The sequence below is a fragment of the Nannospalax galili genome, unplaced genomic scaffold (genome assembly GCF_000622305.1).
Source record: "Nannospalax galili isolate Female #2095 unplaced genomic scaffold, S.galili_v1.0 scaffold902, whole genome shotgun sequence".
Taxonomy (NCBI): Eukaryota; Metazoa; Chordata; class Mammalia; order Rodentia; family Spalacidae; genus Nannospalax; species Nannospalax galili.
Window position 1 is genome coordinate 1,279,121 of NW_008347814.1, and position 22,556 is coordinate 1,301,676.

General features: G+C 40.0%; 1 protein-coding gene across 3 annotated transcripts in view; it reads left to right on the forward strand.

Annotated features, from left to right (window-relative positions):
- The window catches only part of Adamtsl3 (ADAMTS like 3), a 376,880-nt gene that overhangs the window by 340,833 nt on the left and 13,491 nt on the right, over positions 1 to 22,556 (forward strand). For all 3 annotated transcript variants that reach the window (XM_029568979.1, XM_008844443.3, XM_029568977.1), the window contains exons 24-28: positions 6,151 to 6,333; positions 9,226 to 9,342; positions 14,008 to 14,191; positions 17,952 to 18,156; positions 22,201 to 22,298. In XM_029568979.1, the coding sequence (XP_029424839.1) occupies positions 6,151 to 6,333; positions 9,226 to 9,342; positions 14,008 to 14,191; positions 17,952 to 18,156; positions 22,201 to 22,298 (787 nt within the window). The remainder of the gene's footprint in view (positions 1 to 6,150; positions 6,334 to 9,225; positions 9,343 to 14,007; positions 14,192 to 17,951; positions 18,157 to 22,200; positions 22,299 to 22,556) is intronic.

A 22,556-nucleotide genomic window follows, 5' to 3' on the forward strand; every position in this document is an offset into this window, starting at 1 on the left:
AAATGCCAATCAAAATCCGCATGAAGTTCTTTACAAAGTTGGAAAGAAGCATCCTAAGATTCATATGGAATCATAAAATACCTCAAATAGCCAAAGCATCCCTGAGCACTAAGAGCAATGCTGGGGGGATTACTATACCAGAGTTTAAACTGTATTACAGAGCTATAGTCATAAAAACAACATAGTACTAGCATACAAACAGACCCTTAGATCAATGGAACAAAACTGAAGACCCAAATATGAGTACATGCAATTTCAGCCACCTGATAATTTGAGAAACGGGCCAAGAACATTCACTGGAGGAAAGACAGCATGTTTAGCAAATGGTGCTGGCAAAACTGGATCTCCACCTGTAGAAGAATGAAACTAAACCCCTATCTTTCACCTTGTACAAAAGTCAATTCCAAATGGATCAAAGACCTCAATGTGAAGCCTGAAACTGTGAAAATGTTAGAAGAAAACATTGGCAATACCTTCCAAGATATAGTTGTAGGAAAGGATTTTCTAAACTGGACATCAATTGCTCAGGAAACAAGATCAAGAATCAACAAATGGGACTTCATTAAACTAAAACGCTTCTGTATATCAAAAGAAGCAACCAAGGAAGTGAAGCGAAAACCCACGAAATGGGAGAAAATCTTCACCAGCAGCACATCTGACAGAGGTTTAACATTCAGAATGTATAATGAACATAAGAAACAAAGAATCAGTGAAGGAAGTAACCCAATTAAAAGATGGGCTAAGGACCTGAACAGAGAGCTCTCAAAAGAAGAAATAAAGATGGCTAAGAAGCATCTTAAAAGGTGTTCAACATCACTAATAATTAGGGAAACGCAAATTAAAACCACTAAGATTTCATCTTACCCCAGTCAGACTGGCTAAGATCAAGAGAACAAATGATACCAAATGTTGGCGAGAATGTGGGGAAAGGGGAATGCTCATCTACTGCTGGTGGGATTGCAAACTTTTTCAACCCCTATGGAAAGCATTGTGGAGAACTCTTATAAATCTACAAATGAACCTACCATTTGACCCAGTTATACCACTCTTTGGCATACCCAAAGGACTAATCCTATTACAGAGACACTTTGTTGCGGCTTTTTTCACAATAGCTAAGAGATGGAAGCAACCTGAGTGTCCCTCAACTGACAAGTGGTTAATGAAAATGTGGTTAATTTATACGATGGAGTTTTACTCAGCAGTAAAGAAAGACGAAATCATAAAATTTGCAGGTAAATGGATGGAGCTGGAAACTGTTATACTAAGTGAGGTAACACAGACTCAGAAAAAAAAATCGATATATGTTCTATCTCATATGTGGACAAAAAAAAACGACGTATGGTTCTTCCTCATATGTGGATCCTAGCACCAAATCCTCATAAGTGAGTATGTATCCAGACATAACTACAGGAACCAGGATAATGAAAAGGAACCAGGAAGGTAAAGGAAAAGAAAGAATCTGAAAGAGAAGAACAGTAGGAAACAGGCATTAATAAGGGAGTATGGATAAAAATGGGGTTATTTTAAGGACAGGGAGGGAGGGTATTACAAGGAACCTTGGGGATAAAGGGAAAGAAGGCGCTCAAGAGAGGTGGGACCATAGAAGAACAGTATTATTAAGGGAGAAATGGGAACAATGGGGGCACTTTAAATGGGGAAAACCACAGTGGAAGGGTTAGACAATGCAAGAGATAAATAATGCCTAGCTAGTTTTAAAAAAACCAGAGGGAACCTGCTGACAAATTGTACATACAACTAGCTCAAGGAATATAATACATGTCTAGGAAAGGTTTATCTGAGAATGTTTGGTCTTTACCCAAACATTATCTGCCCAAGCTTTATCTACAGAGCACATGGTAATTGAAAGTTCCAGACTGGTGGAACTAACCTTCTTGGATGTTTAACAGCCACACTTTGAGGCCTATACTAATTTGATCAGAGGGACATAAAGGACAGTTTTGAGCCCTCCTAGGTTGACTAAGCTCCAGAGAACTAGGAGCACATCTCAAAATGTCCTGTAACTGTGGTGAGTCATCTGTCCTCTTGATCAAGGAGGCCATGCAAACCCCACCAAATGAACTTGAACCAGTGTCCAGTCTACAAAGTGGAGGGTCAACACAGAGGAAACATTTCTTCCATGCTTCCAAGTGAAGCCAGCCATGGTCAAGTAGGACCTTTGACTTATCTTTACATAGATGGAACTGGTAAAAGAAAGGAACCAGGAGCTCCTCCCAAGCCCATGTGACCCCTGAGGAACAGGTCCTCAAATGACCTTAAGAGTAAAAATAAATCAGTTTATCTGAGCCAACTGCATGATCTTCAACACCCAAAAGGAAAGTATAACCAAAGATTAAAGGGATCAATATAATTCTTTAAGAGTTCATGTGTATAGCTAAAAGCTACATAACAAGAAAGAATGCCAGACAGGAGATACCTTCCTTTGAGTTGTTGGCCAGGATGGCCCAAGAGACTCCAAGATAGTATCCCAGCATAGAACTGGGAAAATGAACAGACCCCAATCTTATCTAAAGGAGTATTGGTAACAGCTTGCTGTTAGGTGAGGAAGAGCTGATCTTCCTAAAACAAGGAACTCTAGATAGGTTGACTAGATTGAGCAAATGGACAAACACTGGAGAATTGCTGGGGGTGCTCACAAGACAGTGGACAATAACAGGGATTAAAGAGTATATGGGCTCCAGTGGGGGGAGGGGAGACTATGGGAGGGTGCCATTTGGGATATGGGTATATGGAGGAATAGGATTGTTTGGGATGTTCTGTATGAAATACACACAAAAAAATCAACAAATAAAAAATGTGTTTTATTAGAGGAAGAAGCATAAAAATTTGCTTCATGTTAATTAGTAGAGGTGAAAAACATTACCATTGAAATCTACCTGATGATTTTATATCCATGCTCCAGTGCCAAGAATCTCAGATAGTAACCAACTATAACTAGTAATAATCAGATACATAGAGATTAGAGACGCATGTGCAAACATCTATGTGTTAATAGCATTAAAAATGAGTTTTTCTAGGCCAGACGTAGTGGCACATGCCTTTAATCCCAGCACTTGGGAGGCGGAGGCAAGCGGATCTTTGTGAGTTGAAGGCCAGCCTGGTCTACATAGTGAGTTCCAGGACAGCTGAGGCTACAAGGAGACCCTGTCTCAAAAAAGACAAAAAAAGGAGTTTTTCTGTATGAAACAGTATATTTTAAAATGAAATGGAGATCTCTTTTAAAGGTTAAAATCTCATTCAGTTTTATGTCTTATAGGGTTTATACTGAGTTCAATATTGTATAACTGTATTAATTCAATTGTGAACCTAAAAGTTTACAGTCAATTTTGAAAGAGATGCAGCTTTGCTCTGGAAATTGTTATTGAATATGTTAATGCTGTAATGAAATGCTACTTCTAATCATGTGGTTATTAAATAAATAATTTTAAAAAATCAATTGAAAAACTACCTAAAATAAGTCATCTACTAAGATGATTGGAAACACGATAACTAAGCTTTATTACTTTCTTAAGTGTTAACAATAAACAACTAGTATATACTTGTATACATACTATACATATGTATATATAATCTTGTTCACTACAAGATTATTCCAAACCATCTATCAACTTCAGGATGCTTAGCAATACACTTATTAAGAAATGCATAGATTACCTACATTTGGGATAAGAGACATATGGGGTTATGAATCTCAGCTTCTGTATTTAACAAGTATGACTTTAGAAAACCTTGACATTTCTGTGTATATATTGGTAGAAAATATATGGTAAGAAGATGTATGCACATATAATACACATCCCTCTGACTGTTGAGGACCAGCCTAGCTTCCCTAACAAAATTTAATATCAGTCTTGTATTCTTTTTTAATTACAGCTGTAACAAATTACTACAGATCTGGAGGCTGAAAACAACACTAATTTATTATTTTACAGTTCTACAGGTCAGTCAGTGGAATGTGGCCGAGTTGAAAGCTCTATCTAGAGTACAACAGTAAGAGGAAGGTGTTGGTGAGGCTGAATTCCTTCTGGGGACTGTGGGGATATACCACCTTCCAGTTACTGCTGGAATTCAGCTGATATTCATTGCAAGGCTGAAGTTCCCACTTTCTTGTTACTGTCAACAGGAGGACACTCCAGCTTTTAAAGGCCACCTGCATTCTCTGGCCCATGCCCCCTTCACTTCAAAGTTGTTAGTGATGGACCATGTCCCTCCCTCCTGTATGTTCAATCTCTCTGAATACTTCTTCTGCCTCATTTCTTCTACTTTGTCTTGTTTCACATCTCTCTAACAATTTCTGCTCTCTCTTCTTCTGATCTTCAGAACTCATAAGGTTGCATTAGCCCATCCCAATAACCTCACTCTTTTAAGGCCAGTTATATTTGCAAAACCTTTTCACTGGCCCAACTTAGACTCAGGTTTTAAAGACCTCAAATGTTATACACAAACATGATGATGTTCCCATTCTCATTGCATATTCCCTTCACACTTATGCCTTCTGGAATCCAATGTGATGTCCAAGGTTCCCAAAGTAATAGATAAGAATGAAGACAGTACCTCCTCTCCCACTCAAGACAATGTTGGTTCCATTCTATTTTCTCCTCTTTGAGCAAAACTTGGGTCTTTTTTTCCAGCTTGAATTTTGTGGCACTTCTTCAGCACAAATACCCATCTTTGGTTTCTATGTGTACACCTGAGCATTTCTAACTGAATAGTTATTTTTCTAAAGCCACACAACAACTACCCTTAGAAACGTGAATAATCAGACTAGTACAGTGGACAGAAGAGTTGGAGCTGATTTCCCCAGGCTTACCAACGTCTCAGCTGTGAGATGGTTCTCATAATGACCACTTCCCAGGAAGGAGGAATGCTGTAAGAATTAAAATATTGCCAAGTTCTTGGACCGCGTCTCTGCATGTAAGGTGCCTTGCACAAGCCATGATCACAGTTGGTGACATTTATGGTTTGACAGAAAGTCATTCATGCCTCCATTTCCTCTCCAGCCACAGCACTTTGGGAGGAAAGGATATTCTCCAAACCTGCTACCTACTGTGATCCCAGGAACCATTTGAGGCAAGCCCCGCTCTTAAGAATCAAATGAGCTTGTTCTGAGTTTCAAGTACATAACCAAGCAAAATGCTAAGTATTATGATGATTGGTCAGAAGTTCTTTCAGTTCTTTATGTCCCCTAACCCCTGTGTCCAGGCTTCTGTGAGTCTCTACCACACTGATAGACTCAAAACTCAACACTTTTGTTCTCTAAAATTATCTTCTTTTATAAAATCAGTATGAAGAAAATATATCTCTCTGAAGAGTGAATAGTCTTCCTCAAGGAGTAATGTTCCCATTGTATGTGCACAGCAAATGAAGGTCTAGAGTAAATACTTTTGTTTTCCAAAGTCTTCCTGGTTACTTTTCTGTTGCTATGATAAAATACCATGACCAAGGCAGTTTATAGAAGAAAGAGTTTATTTCAGCTTATTATTCCAGAGGGACGAGTCCATTATGGTAGAGAGGCACGGTCACAAGAGGCAGGCAGGATGGAGAGCCAAGTTCCCATCTTCAATAGCAAACACAAAGCAGAGACAGACCTGGGAGAGGAGCAAGGCTATGGATGCCCAAAGCCTGGACCCAGTGACAACCTTCTTCCAGCAAGGCTACACCTCCTAAAGATTTCCATGACCTCCCCAAATAGCACTGCAAACAAAGTGTTCAAATACTTGAGCCTTTGAGTAACAGTTCCCATTCAAAGCACAACTCAGTCATGGGAATTCATCTCTCTGCCCCCACCTACCCCAGCACCATCAACATCTCTCTAATCATGTTCCCACTGTCCTGCCCAACTTCAAAATCCCATTCTTCCCAGTGCAGAGCAATTGTACTCTGATTGGCCCCTGTCCCTTAACTTAGTACATCAACTAATAAGGTGCTCCATAGACCAAGGCTTTGCTTTAACAGGATTCCCCATACAGATGCCATAGAGGTGCCATAAAAACAAGAACGTCCATTTTCCTATTAGCTATGATTAGCCCATTTCCTGATTTGTGGCCAAAATACTGAATAGTATTTGTCACGTGGTTCTGTGGCCCTATTCTTAAAGGAATTGCCTTTGTCATATTTGTTTTTGTTCCAAAGGTGTCCCTCAGCCTAATGTAACTTGGTTGAAGAGAGGAGGATCTCTGAGTGACAATGTTTCCTTGCTTTTCAATGGATCCCTGTTGTTGCAGAATGTTTCCCTTGAGAATGAAGGAACCTACATTTGTACAGCCACCAATGCTCTTGGAAAAGCAATGGCAACATCTGTGCTCCACTTGCTGGGTGAGTGCTGAATTCTAATTGTTCCTGATGTATGTCCTATAATGTGTACAAAACAGAGCAAGGTTTTGTTGATGCTGGAGTCAAGGAGTGGAAGAGATGAGTTTCCCATGGTTTTCACCCTTGCCGCCACTGCCTACTTAAACACATGCACCAAATTCTCACACCATGTCATGCTGGTTCCTTTCTCCGAAGGTTGTGGCTCTAAAGTACACTTCTGCTTAAGAGCCTGTGTGGGGACATGAACTTTTCTCCCCAGAATTAAGAGCTTTCGTGTTCTTCTACATCTGCTTAACTCCAGATTCCTATACAATATGAGTGTTGTGCTGAGCTTTGTCCTAGTCAAGATGATTTCTGGCCTTATGATCTCACACACATAGACACACACACACACACACACACACACACACACACACACCATGCCCTTTCCTCTTTGGGAATTCAAGGCCTATTTCTTCCCCTAGCAAGAAATGCCTGTCACTGCTTTTCTCACAGTGCACCAACCAGCCTCATCAAGTAGGACCCACTGAATGTCTACTTCCTATATGAATCTTCTGATTTTTCTAAATCTCTTTCTGTGGTCTCTACTTAAAATATTTTATTTTTATTTTGTGTGTGTGAGTGTATTGCCTGCATGTATGTAAATGCACTCATGCAATGTCCTTGGAGGTCTGAAGAGGGCGTCAGATCCCCTAGAACTGGAGTTACAAATGGTTGTTATCTGCAATGTGGGTGCTGGGAATTGAACCCGGATCCTCTGCAAGAGTAACTAGGGCTCTTAACCACCAAGCCATCTCTCCAGCCACTTCCTATGATCCCTACTTACTACCTGATTAAGTCCTGACACGCATTGCCTTCCAACTGTTTCTTCTTTTGCTTCTGTTTCCTCAACTGAATTCCCTCAAAGGTAGGGAGCATGTCTGGCATTTCCTTCACAGTCCTGAGGATACAATACAGTATGGAGCACAGAAGTCTATCAAGTTTACAATTTCACAGTCAATCTACCTGATGACTTTATATCCATACTCAGGTACTAAGGATCCGAGTATAACCGACTGGGACTGGTAATAATCAGATACATAGAGATTAAAGACACTTGTGCAAACATCTAAGTGTTAGTAGCATTAAAAATGTAGGAAACATCATTTTTTAAAATGAAATGGAGATCTTCTTTAAAGGGTAAAAACTCATTCAATTTTATGTCTTACAGGGTTTATACTGAGTTCAATACTGTATAACTGTATTAATCCAACTGTTATCCTTGCTCTGGAATGTGTTACCGAATATATTAAAGCTATAATGAAATGCTTCTTCTAATCATGTGATTATTAAATTTAAATTTTTTTTTAAAAAAGGATATTGCACAGTCAGGCAAGTGTTAGGATGAGGGAGGCCACACCAACATTCTCCATTCCCAACCCCAGACACAAGATGCTAGCCTGGTTTTCATTCCTCTTGGGGATGACATGTAGCATTCATTCAGTTCTTTTCAACAAAATGAGCTATAGGCTGCCGGGGTTTTAGGACTGAGCAAATATCACCCCTCTTTCCCTCCAGAGCTTGGAATCAGTTGAGAGTTAATCACAGAAGTCAATCAAATGAACATCAGAGATCATTTATTTTTCCTCTCTGTAGCTCCAGCACCTAACACAGGTGTGTTAAGTATGTATTTTATGAATGAATGAAATCAAAGGACTAGTATGAGATTATAGGAGTCACATGAAAGAGCTTTCTTCATGGCCTTCCTTGTTGGCATTTAGGAGTGCTCAGAGACATGCAGAGATGGGAGGTGCACCAGAGGAAAGTTAGAATAGCTGCCATACAAAAAAAAAATGTATGTTTTTAATTTGGGCTTTGGGGTTGGGGACTTTTGAGACAGGATCTTGCTAGATAGCTGAGGTTGGTCTCAGCCTTCGAAATGCTGGGACAACAGGTATGGCCCACCATGCTCTGCTTAAAGTGCTTTGTTTTTTCATCAGTTCTCCTGGCATTTAGAATAGTGCAGGATAGAGGCCAGTTATTTTTTATTTAGGGAACTTGAAGGCCACAGTGGAATTGGACTAGAGCCCAAATATATAGTCTCCTTTGTGTTGCTTGTAGTTTGCCCGTGGACTCTCAGTATGGATGGGGAGGGAAGTAGAATAGAATACCTTGGTGTGACTCCTCTCGGTGAACCGCCTCAGCCACCTGAAGTCTTGTAACACAAGAATTTTGGCAGCTCATCTGAGCCAAAGCTTTCCCGTTCTGGAATGAGTTATCCATGCTTACTTTGAATCCCAGGCTAATTCCTCTCTCTTGCCCATCTCACTCCTAAATCTGCATGATTGACTCAGTTCTGCCTAGTATACCTCCTCTTTTCAAAAATTCCCTCAAGGCATGCAGCTCCCAACCTTTTGGGGAGCTGTCACTCAACTTTGAGGGATCAATTCCCAATACTCCTCCACTATCTTTTAGCCTCGAGGTTCAAGTTCACAACCTTCCTAAAAGCCTACTTTCCTCACCCTGTGAGTTCCTCTGTGGAATATAGCTCATTCTCCTGTCCTAAGACTCCTCTATAGGGGGAAGAGTTCTATCTGACCAATTTGCTTCCTCCAGTCCCTTTTAGTACTGAGGAATTTATGTTTTCTATTTTGTAAGTTAGGCTGACCTTAGAAATGTGCATAGATGCCTCATGTTAGCACATAGTACATAATTCTACCCCAAATACCCTTAAACATCCCACCAAAAGCACCCCCACCAGATCTGTATAAACCAGAGCATCCAAGGATCCAAAGATAGAAGCATTCTAATAGAAAAGGCTACTTCCTCCTAATAGTTGTCTTTAAGAACACTCAAACTGGAATGAGAATTCAGAGGTTTTTAATTGGTAAAATGTGTTGGATTTTGTTTTCTCAGAGCGAAGAGAACCAGGCAGTAAGATTGTGTTTCCTAAGGGACAGAAAAAGCATAGTCCCCAGGCATCCAACATCAGAACCAACAGCAGTGACCCAACAAGAGCAACCCTGCCTCAAGGTCTGGAATTTTGACTTTTTACAGATTTCCTCTTTATGAAGCACATACAAAGAAAAGGGTGTGGCTAGAATGTGACCTCTATGCTGTTAATTTTGCTCTGTGTAAAATGATTCCTGGGTGCTTACCCAGTTCTTTCTTTTCTTGCCCTTGGTCTTTGCTAGTTCCACCTGCTCCTTTCATGTTCCAGCCCTGCTTGAAATGAGGCCCCTCATGGAGCTCACATCCCTAATACACATCCTGATTTGTCATGATACAGATATTTATTTTCCAGTTTCAAATCTTCTGTCAACTCAGTGAATTTCAACAGAGGAAAAGTCTACCAAGAGTTGTGTTATCAATTCTTTTTCTCTTCACCACGCACAAATTTCCCAACTTTGCTACGTATCAGTGCTTGACCAGAAGAACCTACTCTAGGTGTTCCAAGCTTGTAAACCTCTTCAAGAGGCCAAGGGAGTAAGGTACAGGTAAAAAAAAATCAGAAAAGCGTAGTAAAACTATGACTGATGGCCTCACATAGTGGCACACACTTTTAATCCTAGAGCTTGGGAGGCAGAGGTAGGCAGATTTCTATGAGACTAAGACCAACCTGGTCTAAATAGCAAGTTCCTGGCCAGCCAGGGCTACAGGAAGACCTTGTCTCAAAATAAACACTGACCAAAAAAAAAAAAAAATTAAACTATAACTGATGATCTCAGCATCTTGTCACTCAAAAGTGGGTCATGATGGCAGAAGGACACACCAAAGCTACTGTTAAGTCACATGTTTTACTCTACTGTACAAGAACAGTAACAGCTCTGCCATTTCCGGGTTTTAAATTCTGAGCAGTTCTCGGCTGCATAACGTATCGTGCAGAATATCACTTTGTAGATAGAGAGTCTGATGTATAGTTTCTAAGAACCCACCTCCTGAGATGCAAGAGAGAGGATAGACAGGGAAATAATGTTAAGATACCAATCAACATTGAACCACATGTTCCTACTGACCCTAGTATTTAAGTAGCTATACATTTCTTCTTTTTATACTATACTACCATTATTATGCACAATTATTTACTAATTTGAAATTCAGTGATATTGCTGAGTGCTTGATTTTCCCAGGGCTGAGGATCAGAATGACATAGTCTTTGAGAAGTTTGCAATCTGAGATGGAGACAGTCATGTAAACAGTCATTCTGAAGTAGGATAGCAAGTGTCATGATAAAAACATGGCTAAAGTGCAATGGAATCATGATGAAGGAGCCCTACCTCTTTCTTGAAATGTCAACAAGGTTTTCATGTAAGTCATGATATTTGTTGAAGAGAAAGAAAGACTTCCAATAAGAGAAACTAGGATGTGAGAAGACAAAAAGACATTGCACATACCATGGACATGAAGATCAAGAGAACCCCGAAATTAATGAAAACATGACATTTTCATGAGGGGACATGACTTCCTTTGTAGATAGCACTTGGCCTACTGAGATTACTTGCATTATTCTAACACCTTGTACTCAGATCAGAAACACCTCCACAGGAATGTATGAAAACACTCTTGTACACACTGTACAGTGTACCAGCCCTGCAATGAGTCCTTAGGCTAGCAGTTCATAGAGAATCTTTATTAGGTTAACCAATGTGACTTCAGTGACTAATATATGACATGCTCTATCATCGTGTTGAATAGGATGTTATTTATGGACTTGAATTTCCAATAGGAGAGATGAACAGGAAATAAGTAAACAAAAATGTGGTAAGTACTAAGAAAGGAAGAAATTAGAGTGGTGGGGTATATACTGTTTGGCACCAACCACTTTGGTGAAGCTAGGCAGGAATGCCTTCTGTGGAGGAGATTCATGAGCCCAGACCTTATGGTGAGATGGAGCCATCGATGCAGCAGGGTAAGGAAGGAGCATTTTCAGAAAGGGAATAGTTAATGCATACTGCACCGTGAGAGTGACCTGGTGTGTTCAAGGATACAACTTGGGTACAAGAGAGAAGGGAGAGGGGTATGAGTTGGAGAACTGCTGAAAATCAAATAATTCAGGGCTTTGGAGGTCAAGTTAAAAAGTTCACAGTTATTCTAAAAGTATGGGGGCTATTTAGGTGTTATATATGAGAGTATCAGGACATGATCTACTTTTCAAATGCAACTGGGAAAAATATTGGCAGAACATATTTCTTCAGTTTCTCTCCCAACTGAGCAATTTAGCCTGCGTGTGGCAGGACATATTTCTGATGAAGAATTTATATGTAAAACATAAAGAACTCCTTTGAGTTAACACTGAACACCAACCCCCCACTACAAAAGAGTGGAAAAAAAAAACAACCCTCAACAGACACTCTACAAAAAGTTGCATACAGCTGTGTTGTGTGATACTGTTCCTGGGAGACCTGAACAGGCATCTACTCACCCCAAATAAAGAACTGATGCCAGACCAGAGTAAGGACATCATCAAAGCCCAACTTGATAAACCAAAGACTTTATTGGGGTTACTTACTGGAGCACAAATGACTCAAAGGCAGCTATATCACCAAAAGTCCACTCCAGCATGGATGGTGGCTCAGGAAAATTGAAGACCAAGAGCTCACTGCATCACTCTCAGGCAGTCCAACAGATCAGAGAGTGTCTTCTTAGGCAGCTCAGCAGGTCTCCTCAGATAGCACAGCTAATGAGTCTCCTCAGCAGTCCATATTGCTTATATAACCTTGGGGAGGGAGGGTTCTTGTGTATCTGGTCAGTTTCAAGGACTTAAGAAACCTCCTTTTAGAACTTCTGGATCTTAAGGAATCTTAGAGGAAATTACTATACAACAGGCAGAATCAGGGAAATGTACATCAAAACCACAGAGATGCAATTTCTCACCTGCTACAGTAGCTGAAAATAAAAACACCGACACTACCAAATTTCACCACTTTGTCAGCTGAAACTACTGTGTATTATTTAATGTGTAACGTGGTGAGAAAAGACCACTTTGGAAAACTATTTGGCACTTTGTAGTTAAACATATACCTATCCTTGACCAGGAAATTCCACTCAAAGGTGTTTATTTATTTAAGCAGGATGAAAACATGTTCACACAAAAAGATTCGTACATGAACGTTGTCTTATGCACAATAGCCATCAACAGGAGAATGAAAAGTGAAATCAGAAATAATGTATTGTTCAGCAGTAAGATATTTACGATAGGAGCGCATTCCCACAATGATAAACTAAGAAAGCAAATGTGAAAAGACATGTTCCAGAAAGCCCAGGAGGAAGGGAAGCTAATATATACTGATAGTTAAAGTAAATTTGTGGTTGCCTGGGAGGGGAAAGGAATTGATTGGAAAATGGCGAAATTAAACCTTTAGGGGCATTAAAATATTATGACCCTTGCTTTGGACCACGGTCATATGTTTATACAATTGAAAAACTCATAAAAGTGCATATTTGAGATATGAGCATTTTGTATGTGAATTCTACTTTAATAAAAGCCCTGTATTTTAAAAGAAATATACACATCTTGCCTTGAGTTGTCAAGGTGTCCTTGTGACATGTGGTCTAACAGAGACTTGGAGTTAGACCCATATGGGTCCCAACCTAACGAACAGATTACAGACATTGGGCAAGTTACTTAACCCATTCAGTCTCCACATCTGTAAATAAAAATAAAAGCACTGGCTTCACAACACAACTGAGAAGAATAAATGAAAAATTGTATGTAAGGTACCTAACTCACTACCTGTTCTGCTTGGAGAGTTTCAGAAAACTATCTTTAAGAAACATCTTAAGTAAACTATGATCCTGAAGGTCCAATTGGAAATGTATTTTGTGATTCTTCCCTGCACATGATGCTTTGTGTCAATTTGAGACAAAAACTCAAAACTTAGAATGGAAAACAGTAAGTTAAAGAAATCACTCTTCTCTGTGAGAGTGTGTAGACACAGCTGGTAGCTATCAATTATTCCTGATCATTGCAGGGAAATCTGGCATTCTCTGTGGCCATCCACAAACCTGTCATCGTTGTGTCCTGCCTCATCCTTTACCAAGTGTAGGCAAGGAAGAGTAACAAGAAAGCCGTGATTACTGGAGGTGGTTAGCTTCTACTTGTCTGAAGGAAACTCCTTACCTTTCCAGATGTCTTCAGACAAATCATTTATGCAGTTTTAGGACTGATGTAAAGTTTGGGTTAAGTATTAATGGAAAAGCAAGGGTGGAACTCAAATTCATCTCACCTTACTGCTTAATCCTGGTCCCCCCATTCCTCCTGCTAAATCATCTTCCATTTCTCTGCCTGATGCATTTTTGGGAAATGGACAATGTTAGAGCATCCCCTGGAGAGGCCTTCCTGCCTGTCTCTTGGCTCTGCTTGGAGAATGCTGGAGAAGTGCCCACTGCTCAGCACCTCCTCCCTCTCTTTGGGGTTTTTCTGGTAAATCTAACTTGCCTGCAATGGTCCTCTCCCAGGCTAAGGTCCAAAGGCCCCATTCTGGCTGCTGTTCTGGTCAGCAAGTACAATAGTCAAGAGAAAGTAAGATTTAAAGGATTCCCTTGTGCTCTGCAGTGGCTTTCTCTATGTGTGCTTCTTGGAAACTCAGACAGGCAGCTAACCACAGAGAAACTCGTGGTGGTCTTTGGTCCTGTTGCCCCTAGCCTATCATCATTTCTTATTTGGGGCTGTCATAACATTTCATTTCCTTTCTGTAGAGCCTTTTTGGGACTCTGGTAACTGGACACATTGTTCTGCCACCTGCGGCCCCTTAGGAGTCCGCCTTCAGAGACCCCAGTGTATGATGGCCAATGGGCAGGAAGTGAGTGAAGCCCTTTGTGGTTCCCTCCAGAAGCCACTAGCTGGGTTCCAGTCCTGCAACACCCGCGATTGCCCGGCAAGGTATGTATACCTAGCTTGCTTGTATTAAAAGGCAGTAATTTGGACTGAAATCGCTCAGTAGCCAAGCTTTATATTCAGAGAAAGCATTAATGGGAGATGAATGACTGAAATGGCAGAGAGCCTAGCAGATCATTGGCAAAATGATCCAAAATACATAGTAAAAAAATGCCAATTAACAAAGCAAGAGTATTTTTGTATTTTGAGTTCAAATCTGTGAGTCAGTCAGGGTTTTCAACCCTATTATTTTTTATTTAAGAAATAGGGAAACTGGGGGCTGGAGAGATGGCCCAGTGGTGTAGAAACCTTTTGCTCCTACAGTGGTCCACAGTTCTGTTTCCAGCATCCATGTCCGTCAGCTCACAAAATTGTTAACTTCAGTTCCAGGGCATCTGATGCCCTCTTCTGGCTTCTGCAGGCACTCCCACACACATGTCGCATGTAGACACAAATAAAAATAAAAATAAATCTTTAAAAACAAAATGGAAAGCCAGGTGTGATGGCACACACCTTAAATCCCAGCACTCTCCAGGCAGCAGCAGGCAGGTCTCTGTGAAATCAAATTAAGACTGATCTTCATAGCGAGTTCCAGGTCAGTTGGGGTTACAGAGAGACCCTGTCTCAAAAAAATAAAATTGGGGGAACCTTATGGTTTCATTTCCCATGAAAATACCCACAATACACCTAATTACCTATGCCTCAGAAGAGAGAGGAAAGCCACAGTGTAAAGCACAACAGCTGTTGTGAGGCATGTTCTTAAAAGGGCTATTAACAATTGCAGGCTGGGTACCTGCCATATCTTTTAGTGCCCACTATCATTTCTATTTTTTAATATTTTGTTTTTATTTTCTGTGTGTGTGAGCATTTTATTGTGCATGTATTTACATGCACCACATGTGTGCATTGCCCAAGGAGGCCAGAATAGAGTGTTGGATCCCCTGGAACTGGAGTTAAAGACAGTTTTTAGAAGCCATGTGGGTGCTGGGAACTGAACCCCCCCATCCTCTGTAAGAGCAGAAAGTGCCTTTAACCGCTGAGCCATCTCTTCAGTCCCTACTGTTATTCCTAAAGAGAAGGCCTCACACTAAGAGTCATCCCTCAGAAATATCAAGCTCAGGCAACAATAAGGGGAACCTGACCCAAGAAAGCTAGTCTATATCAATTTTTTTATTTTCACAAAATAGAATACACATTGGGAAAACAATCAGCCAAACTGCCTATTAAGCATTCTTCAGACTTTGCATTCTTCTAGAACAAGTAGAGTCATACACTGCCATACTTTGTAAAAACAAGATGCACACCTTTAATCCCAGCACTTGGGAGGCAGAGGCAGGCAGATCTTTGTGAGTTCAAGGCCAGCCTAGTCTACATAGTGAGTTCCAGGACAGCTGGAGCTGCAGGGAGACCCTGTCTCAAAAAGACAAAAACAAAACAAAACAAAACAAAAAAAAAACAAAACAACCTAGAGGTCATGTCAACCCACAGATCCTTGCCCACAGATCCTTAATCCTAACATGTCTGCACCATGGCTCCTCTGATAGTCTAGAAAGTACATTTATCTTCTCAGAACAAGATTTTTTAAATACATGAATACAATAGATTTGATTACCAAAAACCCTATTATACTGAAATGTGTTTATTGAAACATTCTTAAATGTATCACAGTGATAGATTTGCTTCTCTGTCAATATGGTAAATAGCAAGGTCTGGTTGCATTTTAGTTTTTAATGATGAATTTTAGTATTTTGATATATCTGCCACAAGTGTAACATAATACAGACATATCTATGATTACCACTGGTAACAAAACCACAACTATACCATGTTCATAGCCTACGATTTTATCATTAAAAGAAAAACTAAATGTCAGTTAGATTTAGTAACCACGCCTGCAGTCCCTTGGATGACCATGGACCTCAGGATAGAAATTTCTCCTCTGCAGTTTCCCAGCAGCAGCTTAGACAGCCTCGATGACAAAGTGTTCAGTGTTCCAAAGGTTTCTAACTCCAAATTTAATCTCCCATCACCATTACATGAACCTTAGGGTCAAATAAGCCAAAAACCTACTTCCAGCTCTGTGAACAATTTTGTTGTAAAACTATAGTCAATTTCTATAGCTACTTCCCTACAGGAATGGGAATAACACAAGAATTAAATAGACAACATGTAATCTTTTAAAGGAAACAGCACATAAATGTTTTAGAAATATGTTTCTCCATTTTGGTTTCAATAAACTAAAATCTAACTTTTGGGAGAAGGCAGAAGCAGAAGGATTCTGATTTCCAGGTCATTCTATGCTACCCAAAGAGTTTCAGGCCACCTGGGGCCACATAGTGAGACCCTGGGATGAGAGAAGGTGGGGAGATGGGAAATGGAGAAGAAAAAAGGAAATAAGGAGGGAAAGAGAGAGAGAAAGAGAAAGAGAGAAAGAGAGAGAAAGAAAGAGAGAGAGAAAGAAAGAAAGAAAGAAAGAAAGAAAGAAAGAAAGAAAGAAGCAATAATAGCAGGTCAGGACAAGTGGCAGTAGAGACACACAGACAGGTGGAGACAGCAGGATATCACACAGAAATCTTCTGGGAAGCCTGAGAGGGACTCCAGGAAACGTCCAACAGCCTAAGGGAGAGAAGGATGGGAAATGGGGTGGAAGATGGTGTCAGCTCAGGCTAAACAAGCCTGATGGCTTGTGTTCACATAGGTTTAAGAAAGATCCCTCTGTCTGTTGGGGATCACAATGTTTGGGAATTCTGCAGAAGACTCCATAAGAAACGGTTGAAAGGAGATGTAGCAGGCCATGTAGAAAGCAGCTCTGACCAAATCTGTCTGCAAGGCATGCTGGAAGAATCCCCTGCCCATTTCTTCCCCTTGCAGAGTAACTCCCAAGGAGTCTCCTCCATGAGGTCCTGGCATCTGATGCCACTTCTTACACTAGCTTTTTAGAAACGCAGATGCTACATTTTTGTTGTAGTTGCACCTCCTCAGCCTTATAGAATGAGTTCAAAATACCTTTCTCAGAGACACAACATGAAAACCTCCCCGATGGTCGTGAACTCCCAGCCACACCTTGCTTGGAGCTGTATTTTAACCTCTACTTTATATCCATTTCTATCGCATCAGGATAATTTTGAATTTGGAATAAATATTGATTTTTAAAAATAAAAGTGTAGTATACCCAAATAAGGTTAAAGAACTGAAAACCAGTGCGTTAAATCCCATAAAATGGTTTTTGTCTAGTTCCCAATTTTGCAGAATGAGAAAGAAAGGGAGAAATTTAAAAAATCACTAACGCTGTGTGTTGTGGTACATCCATGTTTGTAAACTCAGCAGTTGGGAGGCTGAGAGGGAGGAGAATCATGTGTTCATGGCCAGGGCCAGTTTGAGCTATAGAGAGAGACCTGAAAGGGCAGGAGACAGACAGACAGAGAGAAAGAGAGAGAGAGAGAGAGAGAGAGAGAGAGAGAGAGACGGAGACAGAGAGAGAGAATAAAAAGAAACCAGTAGAAATGTCTACCCATTTTTCCTAGCCCTGTGCTTTGGTGCTATACAGCGACAGCTTTCCATAAACTGTCAGCTGGCTCTCTCCCATCACATCTGTCTGTATCTGGTGACTCTGATGTTCCCCAAGCAAAACTGAAAGGAAGGCTGAGAGTCACCTGTACTGCTTCACTGACCTGTAGAGACATGTGACTCCCTTGACCCCACCATAGTGTCGGGATCCATGTTTTCATACCAGTCCTTACTAAAATCCTGTAGTTTTTGCTCCTAGGTGGTTCACAAGTGTGTGGTCAGAGTGCTCTGTGTCTTGTGGTGAAGGATTTCACAGTCGGCAAGTGACCTGCAAGCAGACAAAAGCCAATGGGACTGTACAGGTGGTGTCTCTCAGGGCGTGTGCCTCTAAAGACCAGCCTCTAGGAAGAAAACCCTGTTCTGTCCACCCATGTGTTCAACAAGTCATTGACTCAGGGAGCCAGGTAACATTTTACATTGACAGTACTGTCTGTAATCAGCTCTTTGTTACTAATAAACTTTTTAAACTTTTAGAATGTCTGGTTGCTCTCTAAAATGAATGCACGTCCCTGACCAGAAGGTATCAATTTAGAAATTAGTGTGTCTTTGTCTTCCAGTACAGCAGTGAACCAAGTTTAGTTCCCTTGAATGTGGTGGCACAATGACCAAAGCTCCAAAATAGAGCCATTTACAACAGTAGGAATAAGAATAGCTTTTAAGAAAAGGAGACCCATGGGGAGCTCAGTGGCAGAGCACTTGACCAGCATGCATGTTGTCCTAGATTTGAGTCCCAGTACCTTAAAAAAGGAAACAAACAAACAAAAAAAAATTAATGATATCAGCATAAAATCCCCATTCTAAATGCTACCTTTAATAAATTTATGATAGGGCTGGAGAGATGGCTCAGCAGTTAAGAGCACTGACTGCTCTTGTAGAGGACCTGGGTTCAGTTCCCAGCACCCATGTGGCGGTTAACAAGCCATGTAATTCCAGTTCCAGGGGAATCCAGTGCCCTCTTCTGACTTCTGTGGGCATTACATGACTTGGGTACGCTTACATGTATGCAGGCAATATACTCATACACAAAAATAAAAATAATAAAATAAATTTGTGATAAGTAAGCCAGGCGTGGTGGCATGGCTGCAATCCTAGCACTCATGAGGTTGAGGCTGGAGGATGGCAAGTTCCAGGCCAGCCTGGGCTAAACAGTGAATTCTAGGCCAGCTTAGGTTACCTAGAGAAACCTTGTCTTAAAACAAACAAATACAATTATAACAAATGCCTAGGAAAATTATTTTCAGTGTACAACTCAAAAATTTAAAAATGCATAAATGGAAAGTTGGACAAATAAAGACTTATTATTTTGGTGAATGGAAAAATATCAGTACTGTGATGACATCCATTCCTGAAAATGAATTCATGTATTTAATGCAATGTTAATTAAAATAACATAAGCTTTTTCTGGAACTTAATATAATTCTGACCTTTATTCTGCAAATAAAGGACAAGAAACTTTTAGAAAGAAAAACTCAGTTGTGTGGAGAGAGCCTTTCTTTATCCTATGCCAAACACAATGCCAAACTGTTGTAAGCAAAAACGCACAATTGGGGCAGGAATAGACATGGGGCATAGAATGTAATTATAGAACAGAAATAGACCCGAGTTAAACAACTTTAAAGTTCAAGGGCAGTCAATGAAGTGAGAGGATGGATTTTAAAAAAAAAATAGGTGGTACAAAACTACAAAATGTTTTTTTAAAGAAATTAAAGGAAATCTAAATAAATAAAAATATTTCCTTTGTTTATGAATAAGATGACTTGATCTTGCTAATAGCATAACACACTCTAAAGTTATTAAAGATTCACAGCATTCTCAACCAGAAATTGGCAAGCTTGTCCTAAGTGCATATGGAACTAGAAGTAGCCCAGAATATCCAAAGCAACCCTTGAAAAAGAACAAGTTGGGGAACTCAAACTTCTGATTTTAAAACTTAACTACAAAAGTGTCAAAATGATGTTGTTCTAACACAAGGTAGATAGATGATAGAAGATGATTGACAGATGATAGTTAGATAGATAGATAGATAGATAGATAGATAGATAGATAGATAGATAGATAAATAGATAGATAGATAGATGATAGATACATAGATTGATAGATACATAGATAGATGATAGACAGACAGACAGACAGACAGATAGATAGATACTAGATCCCTGAAACAGAATGAAATCCAAAAATAAACCATTTGATCCTCAGTAAGATTGACAAGGTCATTCACTGGAGAAAATATAGTCTTTTTTGATAGTTAATGTCTATTGACAGTATGATTAAGAAAGGTTTATGTCATTAGTGAGGCACTTGTGGGTGTGTCCGTGATAAAATTTCCATAGAGGATTAACTGAGTGGATAAGACTTGCCTTGACTATGGGCAGTACCTAGGCTGAGGCCCCAGACTGAATACAAAAGGAAAAAGTAGAAAGTCAGTTGTGCTCAGAATTCCCCATTTCTTTGCTTCCTGATCCCCTGAGTGTGAGCAAGTTCTGGCTGCCACAGCAGCAGCCACTCTTTCCACCATACTGTCCCCAGCATGATGGCCCATATCCCCTGAACGATGAGCCAGAATGAATTTCTCCTCCTTTAAATTTTTTCTTGTCAGGTAATTGGCCAAAACAATAACAAAAGTAAATAATATACTTTTCACAGATTCTACAAGACAACTGGATATCCACATACAAAAGCACCACAGTTAGACTCCCTACTATTCAAGATCTATATACAAGCTATCATGAAATGGACTAAAGACTTAACATTTAATAGCTAAAACTTAATTCATAGGGGAAAAAAGTAGGCAAATCTTTGCATTGTAGGAAATTATTTCTTACATAGAACACCAAAAGTAAAACAAAAACAAAATGGACAAATTGAACTATATCTAAACTAAAGCCTCATGTTACAAATGACGCCATCAAAAAATAAACAGCATGCAGATTGGGAGAAAATATTTAAATATTGTGTATATGAAAAAGAACTTGTATCTAAAATACATGTTAAAAACCACAACTCAATTAAAATGCAAATAACTCAATTAAATATGAATGAAGGCTCTAAATAAACATTTCTTGATTAAAGAAGTACAAACGGTGAGGGAGCACATAAAAAATGTTCATCATCAGTTAACCATACAAGATACTGCTTCGTAGCCATTACTATGACAGTAGTTTAAAAACAGGGCAAGTTGGTAGGATGTGGAGGAATTGGAACCTTCAGACGCTATCGATGGGGATGTAAATGGTCTCACCATTTTGGAAAACAATCTATCAGGTCCTCTAGGGGTTAAACATAAACATCGTTATGATCCAGCAATTCCATTACTAGGTGTATAACCTAGGGCAATGAAAACACTAGTCCCCACAAAGATTTGTCAATGATTGTTCAGAGGCTAATTACTCATAGTAACCAAACAGCAGGACAGCACAGATCACAGCAATCTGCAATCACCCAAAAAAATCAAGGAACTGCTGAGCAACTGAGCTGCAATGTGCTCATACAAGGAATATCACTTAGTCACTCAAAGGGGCAAAGGACCGACACAGTCTACAACACGAGCAAACCTTGAGAAGCTTAGGGCGAATGAAGGAAGACAGACAGAGGATCCCACTGATGTGTTGTGTCTAGAATAGTAGATCTATAAAATACAAAGTAGCCCCGTAGTTGCCTAGGCCTGGGAGGAGAGGCAGCGGGAAGAATTGAATGACCATGAAGGTTACTGTTTACTGGGTTTCTTTAAGGAATGACGATAATGTTCTAAAATTGATTGTAGTGTGGCAAATTTGAAAACCATTATATGGTAGGTGAATTACAGCCCAATAAAACTCAACTCAAAAATAAAAAGATAGGAGAGAACTTGATTAAGTGATAAAAGAAAAATAAGGAAAATCAGAGACTAAACTTAGAACATATACCACAAAATTCTGACATGACCAAAGAACTCAGTGTAGAAGTAGTAAAAATGGAAACAGAACTATCATGGTGGGAAAGGTGTTTCCATGCAGAAAATAATTATAAGGAAAAAATTAATAGGCATTATAACTAAGTAAAAATTTAAGATCTGCAAATCAAATGAACTACTTTTCCTGTAATTGAACACGCCTCAGAACACATGCCTCCATTTTTGCTAAGAGCAGGAAAATCCAAACTTGACATTCACTTATGGTTTTAAATATAGCCATTTCCAGACTTAAGCTCAGTCACTCCAGGGTTTGTCCTGTCCTTTCCATTCTCCCTTCAGGGATCTAAGTTTCAGGAAGAAAGAATGGGAGAAGAGTGGGTCTCTTCCTGGTCTTATGGCAGGGTGTCTGTCTGCAGAGCTGCCATTTAACCCCTTCTAACTCAATATGGGGGTGGCTGGTCCCCTTGTAAGTGGTCCTTAGCTATCCCACCTCAGTATAGATCCTGCATGAGTACCCAGGGTTCATGTAACTCTGTACTTCTGTTCTCTGTTCTAGTGTCCTAGGCAGTGCATGGGCTATGCCCTGAGGATGCAGCAGCGTTACACAGTTTGTGGCCACAACAGCTCTGACTCTGACTGTGAGGACAGAAGGAGGTACTAACCCCAGCCCAGCGCAGCATGCCGCACACCCTTCCTTCAGAAACCAGAAACTGCCTGAAAATGGAATTATTCCTGGTTTCTGCCACTTCTCATAATTGAAAAATTCCTATTCAATTATGATTTCTTTAGTGCCATTCCCTGTAGTCTACATTATACTGAAATGTAGCCAATAATTAGAGTTCTTTAGGTGTTAAACATAAAGAGAAAGTACTCTAAAGGAAAAAGGATAGATAGCACTGAATGTGTGTATAT